This window comes from Pelecanus crispus, chromosome 7 (assembly GCF_030463565.1).
Source record: "Pelecanus crispus isolate bPelCri1 chromosome 7, bPelCri1.pri, whole genome shotgun sequence".
NCBI classification, from domain to species: Eukaryota; Metazoa; Chordata; class Aves; order Pelecaniformes; family Pelecanidae; genus Pelecanus; species Pelecanus crispus.
In genome coordinates this window covers 15127514-15136999 of record NC_134649.1, presented here as the reverse complement: position 1 = coordinate 15136999, position 9486 = coordinate 15127514, and the positions used below count along the sequence as shown (strand labels likewise).

Here is a 9486-nt window from a genome sequence, read left to right as displayed (position 1 = left end):
TTGAAGGTATCATTGGGAACACTCTAGAAATACATGACATGCTTACGAACATGGGAATTCGAACAGCAAACAATGTGACAGAAGGCTTGTGAAGTGACTGAGAAAGCAGTGTTCTCAAAACTTTTGTCTGAAGCAAAGCAAGTACAGAATTCAGCTAGCAAGCAGAGGAGGCTTTAAAAGTAACAGGCATCAAATTTAAAAACAAACAAAGTAGAACTTTTTTAATAAGGAGGATTTTACGTAAGTACTGGTGTTTGAACAGACACTGAATTAGTAGTCATTTTGGACAATTCAGTTTAGTCACTACTGAAAAAAATTGATTTAAATCTGCTATATGATAATTTTTTTGGACAAGGGACTCATGAGTTGAGTAGCAGAAAGAGTCTGTTCATTCTCCTTGTTTCCCAGCTTGCAGCTCTGCCTCCACCTTTGTTTTGGATCTTAGCTCTAGGAGATGTCACTGGATGGTTGAGGGTATGGTGCTTTGCTGTCATGGGCTTCATTGTTCTCTTCATCCCTGAACCACCATCTGTTCTGGCCTTCCAGACATATTATCCCTTTCTCTTGCCTTATCCTCCTGGGAATCACAGACCCTTTATTGACACCCCACTCCCATGCAATCTCCATGCTCTAGCACTTAGCTGCTGAGAATGAGCAGCACTGCTGGTGAGAGGGAATAGAGGAGGCATGGTATACTCCACCAACCAAAATTAGGAAGAAGACAGTAATATGAGCCCATCAGAGCTAAGCCAGGTTGTGTGGGGCAGCACACGACTCCTGTTGCTGATATTTCAGTATTGTGATCGTACTGGTCCCTGCTAACTAGTCCTGTTTGATACTGCCTAGATTTAAAATAGTGGCATATCAGTGTGCTGCTGTATATGTAAGCTATTAGTGGGTAGCTGTCTTAATGAAAGTATTAGTGTGATGTTGGCAACACCTAGAAAATGTTTCAATGCCTCAACTTCTTTGCAGCAGTATTTTGTGGCTCACCTTTTCAGATGTTGATTAAATTGCCTTTAAGTTGTTTTTTCTTACATTTCATGTTACTTGGAATCATCATGACTTGTTTCTGTTTTCAGGTGCTGACTATGAAGGTATCATTACAGGCTGTGGCAGTGTGGGGGAAAATAGCGCCCTCTCATAGCATCACTGCTGTTATGATTACAGATGACCAGCAGACCATAGTTACGGGAAGTCAAGAAGGACAAATATGTCTCTGGGATCTTTCATCAGAATTAAAGGTTAGTGTCCACTGTGCTACTGTCTGCCAAATAGACAAATGGGAGTTTTGTCTTTTGTTATTAACAGTGGGATTATCCAGACTTGCAATTACTTAGATTAAGTTTTAAAAATAGTGTGATATTTGTTATAGGAAACTCATGGAAAAAAGAAGTGTTGAAATACCTATATGAGCATCCAGTTATTTGCAGACTTCGGAAATTTTTTTTTCCATAGATTATCATGACCTGTGGATTATAATTTGAGATTGTGTGCTGTGAGTAATGACAGCCAGTAAACATACACAATTATCATTATTCCTATCTTGTAAAGTCTTTTTTTTTTTTTCTTTTTTTAAATCAATTGCTGAGCATGGCCTGTCATTTGAGGAAAATATATCTATAAAACCAGAGCTCTCTACCAGGTTAACAATGGAAAAATTTGTAGAAAGATGGAAGTAGTAAGATGAAATATATATTTTTGGTATAATTAAGCTACAAACCTCCTGGCATATTATTGCTATTGCTTTGACTATTTCATATTTATTGTCCTGAGAATGGAACATAGTCAAAGCAGTTCCAATTTCTTTATTCTGTGTTCTTAGAACTATGGTTCTGTTCTTTTTGGATTTGGCTGCCCCATTTGTGCTCAAATATAGCTTGAAACTTCAGTTTGCACTTCTGTGGGGCTAAATTTTTCCAGCACTTTTATGGGGCTACCTTTTCCCATTAAGATCTTTGCATGCAGTGAAGCTAATCGAAGGGATTACTTAAACATGTTGTATGAGACACATGCTTAAGAGCTTTGCTACATCAGTTCACTCTGCTGCTTTTGCTGCATGCTGTAGGGTGAAGGCCAGAGATGTGCTGCACATTGCCTGTTTTATAACATTTGATGCTCCATAAATTCTTCAGAAGGTGCAAGTTTTAGACTACAGTGAACACAAAGACTGTACTTTATGCAAATAGCATAATCCATCTGCATCTTTGTACATTCCAGAAATGTGACTGAAGAACATAAGAATATAGAGCAGACTGACAGTTACTCAATAGTAATAACATCTACAAGTAGTATTCTCTAGCTTTTAGATTTCCTTAGTTTATACAGAAAATATTATGTTTAAGTTAAACCATTGTATTATTCTCCTAGATTTCATCTAAAGAAATTCTCTTTGGCCATACTGCTTCCGTAACTTGTTTGGCAAAAGCAAGAGAGTTTGAGAAACAGCCATACGTAGTAAGTGCTACTGAAAATGGGTAGGTAACTGAATATTCAATTATTCATTTCTTAAATTATGAAATGTATGGCAGGTGTAGGTCAGATTCTGCATTTGGCAGAAGGTTTTTAATCCACTTCTTCATGATATGAAAAGGATAACAGCTACTTAGCATAATGACTGTATTGCTTATATACAATAGTCTAACTAAGACCTCATCTCTTGGACAACAGAAGGGTTTGACAGATTCAGATATCCAGTCAGTAGTCAGGAGAATGACTTGTTCAGAGGGTCAGCTAGGCCCCATTCAAAGGGAGAATAATGGGCTATTGGAGAAAATCAGGAGGTTCAGAAGCATTTTAATATCATGGTGCTTTTTTTCTGTTCCTTCCTGAGCTCAGTCTTGAGAAATGAATCAGAGGCTAATGTACTCTGATCCAGGTTACGCTTGCTTAGTGAGTAGTAGGTATGGAAGCACAGAAAAGAATGCCCTTGAATAAAAGGCATACATGTTCCTTGTCTTTGTTTAAATCTCACTTGTTATTTTGGACTACATCCTTCTAGAGGCTCTTCATCTTGCAGCTTTTCTAGTATGTGTTGTGACTTGACCCATAACTTGAGTCAAACTAATTTCTGAAGTTCTGCTAGGTTAGCATTCAAGATTTTTTTTTTTCCTCTCTGAATATTTGATAATCTTTTCAGCTGGGATCTGTTCAGGATTTCAGCTGTTGAAAGTAGTTAGGGCTAGCTTCTTACTTCCTTAAGGCCTTTCCTTAAACAATTTTGTCTTGCTGCTTAATGGTTCTCCTCTCATTTCGGGTTCATCTTTTCCAGATAACAGGACAGCTCTGTTCAAACCTCTTCCTATGAAGATTTCCTATCAATTGCCCTTTGTCACGCTACACCTTCCAGCACCTTAAGGCTACTACTTTCTCACTGAGGAGCTTGTTTATCCTTTCCAGCTGCTAGGATCTCTATCTGATTCTCTTACTCAATCATGAGTATAGAAGAAAGGGATAACTTTAAAAACTGGTTCAGGCGTCTTAATCTTCAAAGGTTAGACTGCCCCACTGGACAGATAGTGATAAACAGTTTTGGTTGTTATGGGCAGAAAGGAGGGTGAGAAGTCTACAGAACTAGTTTTGTATTGGCCTCCTACAATTCTACTCAAGGGTTCAGAGGTGAAACTGTTTTTCATCTTCATTCTGAAGTTCTGTTAGTGCAGTACTGTTTCCAGACCATACTGGGAGAAAAGATACTGTATTTCTAAAAAGCTGGGGTGAAAAGCATTAAGAAATAAATGAAGTTTTTGCTATAGATACACCATACAGAGATGTTCACATCCTAAAGGTTCTGCCTCTGAAGGGATCATCAGGCTTGCTTGGAATGTGTATAGGTAGGACTGAATAGTCTTCGGGCCCCTTTAAATGTTCACTTTTACCAAATTGCCGCTGACTTCTTATCTGTGTTACATAAGGGTAAAGCATCCATCACTGATCCCTGGAAGGCTGCAACATGAAGTTGGGATAATTACAAATAGGAAGCCTCATCTTCAGGAGATGCAGGGTTTGCTGAACTGCATTTTCTGGCTTGTGAATCATTCACTTCTGCCATCTTCAAGCTTGTATTGAGGGTGGAGGAAATTGTATGGACGATGATACTCTCCCCCCATCCCACTTCAGAATTTCTTAAGTGTTTGTATAACTGACTTATCCCAGAAGGATGAGTATTGAACAGTGTTTTTATACTTTTTATATGGAAACCTATAAATTAATCCATAATGATTCAGAAGTTGTCACTGATGTCCTGTGCATGCATATAGCATATGCTGTAGGACAGGTTTATCAACACGTGGTATCATTCACTCTTTATTAGTACACACAGTAAATTAAGTGCAACATGCAGAAGCTGAAGTCATACTCTGGTCTTGTTTATACATGTTTGCATGTATGTGTCAACTTTACTGCTTTAGCTATGTTACTGTAATTGTCATTCTGATATAAACAAGGATAAATTCACTGCCTTGGAACGTTTGACTAACAACAAAAGCATTCTGTTTAAGTTATGACTTTTGATCTACCAACTCTGATGCTACACTACAGCTGTATAGACTTTTCTGCTCTTGCTCAGCTGAAAAATATAAATTAAGTAATATTTTTAGGTTATCATAAAATGTGAAAGTGTGTAGATTAAAATGTAAATAACTAAGTAGTATTTCTGATATAATAATTTTTTTTTCTAATGTGTTCTTTAAGTCCTTATACAGAAAATGTCTTGGAATGTAATTTCAGAAATCATAAAATTGTTTCAACTGTGGAAATAATGCTTGCTGTTTAAATAAAATTTAATAGCATCAAAGTTTAACATGCAGTTGCTGAGCTATGACTACATACCTCATACAACCTCATTTACAACATTTAATTTGATTGTGTTTCTGCTGTACTCTAGTCCCATAGCATGTTGAATAAGGTCTAGATGAGGAAGACTGGCTAACCTGTCTTTCTCTAACATTAGTTGTAATTAAGTGTATCTAGAATGTGGCACAGACATTTAGGTTGTCAAGAGGCGAGTGCTGTATCAATAACAGATTTCGGGAATAGCCTCATGGTGGCACTGTTTCTTCTTAATAGAAGTGGTTCCTCTCAAGAACTGGTCTGATGCAGCAGCGGATGCACTGTGTTTTTCAAAACGTGTGGTTTAAGTTCAGTAAAATGAATCATTTTCAGGAGGATGCAGTTCCAACGACAGATAGTTACAGTGACACGTTGACGAGCTGTAATGGCAGTATACCTACAATTTGTTGTAGGCCAGAGTTAGCCTTAAAGTCAGGTTTGCTGCAAGGCAGCAGGGTGTAATTACCAAAACAAAAAGAAACAGATACTGTATGTCATCCCCTGCTAATGACCACAACATTTTCTTACCCAGTAATCTGTAACAAAAAGCCACATAAACGACCAGACTGCACTTAAGTACAGCACTAAAGAAAAACTTTGTGGCACAAAATTATTCCAGCCTATTGAGTGGAAATGACAGACAATAATATGAAGTTATCTTTGGCAGGGAGATGTGTGTTTGGAATGTCACTAGTGGACAGTGCATTGAGAATGCAAAGCTTCCTTATAGGCATACAGCAATCTATGTAAGTATAGCAACTTTTCATGGAATATCTCTGCTCGTTACAAGAAGAGTTTTGCTTTATTAACATGATATTTTTCAGAAACATAAAATTTTAAATGTGTACCTCATACTTAATAAGAGAAGAAAACCTGTTGCAATATAAGTAGTTTTATATCTATTATTTTTCCTTTTTGACTTCCTTCTAAGAAAAGAACTGAGACTTTTATGTTCCTCTGAACTCCTTAAATAAATCAAACGGATTCTTTTTAAGCTGCAAATATCTGGAATACAGTATCAATTAACTTATTGTAGAGTTTGGGCACCAGGGAGCAAAGTGAAACTGTCTTCATCTTTGCTCTTGTCCTTTGTTAAAATTGCATGGAAGCTTCAAGTTTAATGTTGGCTTTTTAATGACATATTTTAGAAATACAAGCATTCTAGCCAAACATTGTGAGACAGTCTGATGAAGATCTTATTTTTAAAAGTTTGAAAGGTTTTGATGCCTAACTGCTGACCTTGGAAAGAGTGCTCTGCCCCACTTCCAAAAACACACTTCCATTCGTCACAGAAGTTGGGACAGATCACTTATTTTCAGAGGCCAAATTGCTTTAAATATTACTTCAAATAATTTCACGTGTCTGCTTTGAACTCTATCCAGGTACACTAAGTATCTGGATGTTGGAGTGTGAGGGTGTGTTTGAAATACATGTGTCTATATGATTGAGGAGCCCAGCACATATGGATTTGAGAAATGGCTTATTTCTGGATATAGCAGTAGAAGAAGAGCGCAGGACTCCTAGGTTAATTAAAATGCTGTTTTTCTTCAGTGAGGAAGTCTAGGGTGGAACTAAGTCTCCAAATGGAAGTCTGAGACCTTAAGTGACTCAAACTATGGCCAAATTCAGAATCCAAATGTTTTAAAGCTTCCAGAAGAAATGCTGGTTTTCATGACACTGTTTTGGTGGACATGATGAATTCAAACACAGTTGTTAATGATAAAGGGAAGAGGAAAAGTTTGGTAAATTACTAAATAAAAATTATAGAAGAATAACTTCTTAATAATATATGCTTTTACATGTATGCGTGTATATATAAAAAAGGATAGATTGTTAAGAAATTATTCTATAATTTTTGTGTATATGTTTAAAGCATATATATTCTTTTTACAGATGCGTATACACACAATACAATGCCTCAATTATGATGTAGTAGAGGTGTGGTATGGTCTGTTTTATGGTTAATTAGATTCTAACAGTTATGGAGCACTTCTGCAGAGAAGTAGACAGATCTTCATTGTGGAGATTTTTGTGGAGATTGGAGGCAGAATCTTCATTCTTATCCTTCAAGCAGGAGAAGCAAATACTTTCAGAAAATTGTAACTTCTCAGGAGAAGTGAGCGAAGTCTGATTTTGGCTAGATAATGATTTTTGTTCTGTAACTTGGGCAAGATGGCTAAAGGAAAATAGGAACATATAATAGGAAAACTTTCTTAGGAAAAAGAATAGATGTCGCTAGGAGGGGAAACTACTCTTAAAATACAACCTTCATATCATATATATATATATATATAAAAAATGGGGGGGGGTTGTGAGGGTTTTTTGGGGGGTTTAGGTTCTTTTATTGTGGTGGGTTTTTGTTTTGTTGTAGGTTTTTGTTGTTCCCTGGGGAATGATTGCTTGTAGCATAATAGTATGTGAGAGTCTAATTTCCTACAGAATGTTACTGTCTGGGGGAGCTTTAGTGCATACTGATTTTGATAGCATCACCATTTAAAATTGTTGCTTTATTTTTTAGTTAATATTTTAGTAGGTTTTATTTAAACTACTAACCTATCTAGCAGGTTCCTTTTGTTTGGCGTAGGTGATTCACCTATAAATGGCAGATGTCAAGCAGTGCAAACTGAGTATTTGCCATTTGAAATTAAGTTTAACACCAGGGTCAACTCTTAACCATTTGTGGATCTTAATCAGTGTGGGATTTTCTTGGAGAACTGACTAACTATACAAATTTTCCAGTTCAAGCCTAATTTTAGAGTAACAGTAATTAGAAATGGTTCCTACTGCTAAGCACTTCTGCCTCTGGTCATTCATAATATTTGTGGTAATACTTATTCTATTCTCAGTTACTCAGCTTCTTTTGTCTTTAGACTTCAATTAGTTAACTGATAGACCAAGAATTGCTAACTAAGCAAAACTGAATGTGCAGAGAACTAGTAGTAAATGAGGCAGAATTTTGTGGGTCTATCTGTTTAGTAATTTATAATGAAAATTAACACCTGGATTGCTTCCAAGAATCCTAAGATTTAGGCAGGGCAGGTACTGCTTTCAGTACAAAGCACCTCTTACTAAGCTCTATGTCTATATTAAATTGTTATAAATGTATGTGAAACACTTGTGTCACTAGCAAAATTGTGTATCATTTCACATACGCAGTACATTTTTCGTAATGCTACAAGTGTTGATTACAATTCTATGTATGACATGCTGAATGTGGAAAAAATGCATGCACGTTTGTGTAGCTCTGTATGCTAACTCTCTTCTTTCCACTTGTACAGTATTACCATTGCTCGTTCCGAATGACAGGTGAAGGCTGGCTTCTCTGTTGTGGAGAATATCAAGATGTTCTTATTATTGATGCTAAGACTTTGGGTGTTCTTCACACTTTATCATCATCTCAGTCTTCTGATTGGATAAATTGTATGTGTATTGTACACTCTGCAAGAATTCAAGGTATACATTGTAGATATATTTATGTTGGCTAATTAAATTATAATAAAATATTTCTGTATAGATAGTACAACCCTACTAGATTTAATATCTAATCATGTTTTACAGAGCTGTTATGTACAAGATGTTAACATTTCATGACAGCACCTAAGAAGGTGTTTTTAATATTCCTAATGTTGGTCATGTTTCATTTAATATGTTTCTTAAAGAGAAAAACAAGCAGCCTCTACACTGGTTGTAAGCAGCTCATTTCTTGGATATAAGTACAAATTCATTTTGTAATATCAGGGAAATTAAGGGCAAAAAACCACTATTCCATGCCTTCTATTGAAACATATCTGATTGAACAAAATAATTATTCACTGTTTGCTTACATGTTTTGTATTTCTGTATACCAATTAGCTATTTTCGTGTAAAAATTAATATTTTGCTAAACAGTGTCCTGCAAAATCCTTGTTTAGTGCTGTATAGAACACCAGTATCTATGCCAAGGTTCTCTTATGGTGTTAGGCACTGTTTGAACTTGATTTCAAGTTGACTGTCTCACTGTTAACTTTTCACAGAAGACTCATTGGTTGCAGTGTCTGTAACTGGAGTTCTTAAAGTGTGGGACCTATCTTCATCTTTGAATAGCATACAGGTCAGTTTGTATGAGGTGTGAAACAGCAACTTGAACAATAACATGAATGTAGTAATAATCTCAAATAAAGGATACATTGAAGCAGAATAGAAAAATTAGAATCTTCTGGATATGTATTAGACAGAATTGATTAGTTTTGTCACAAAATCCTGAAAACACACCTTCATATCTCTATTTAAAATTAGTTGGGCCATTGGACAGCTCTTGCTTTGACAACTGCAATGTCTTTTGCACAGGCTTCATGTTTTCCCATGTTCCATGATGCTTAAGTAGTAATGCTTTCCTTTTGTCCTGATAATGTCACTCCTTTCTTTGAACCCTTCACTCCTTCCTTTAAACTCAAAGGTCTCCAAAATTAGCCTTTGTACTCCCTCTTCAACCTTGTTACTTTCTTCAAAATGGTCCTTTAGACTGTTTTCCTCTGTCTCCCACAATGCTGTCTTCGCTTGGAAAAGACTCGTGCTGCGTCAAGTACCTTATTTCTCCATCTTCAAACTTGCTTGTTCCATGCAACTTTTCTGTGTTAATATTCTCAGCAGCTGTCTCTTGGCATGCACAAGTATTAG

At 36.3% G+C, this 9486-nt stretch overlaps 1 protein-coding gene across 1 annotated transcript in view; it reads left to right on the top strand.

The window, feature by feature from the left end:
• Nucleotides 1–1091: 1091 nt before the first annotated feature.
• Nucleotides 1092–9486, top strand: part of WDR72 (WD repeat domain 72) — a 119284-nt gene continuing 110889 nt past the window's right edge. Inside the window, exons 1-5 of the mRNA XM_075714184.1 lie at nt 1092–1244; nt 2371–2477; nt 5498–5576; nt 8109–8283; nt 8844–8920. Of these exons, the coding sequence (XP_075570299.1) occupies nt 1092–1244; nt 2371–2477; nt 5498–5576; nt 8109–8283; nt 8844–8920 (591 nt within the window). The remainder of the gene's footprint in view (nt 1245–2370; nt 2478–5497; nt 5577–8108; nt 8284–8843; nt 8921–9486) is intronic.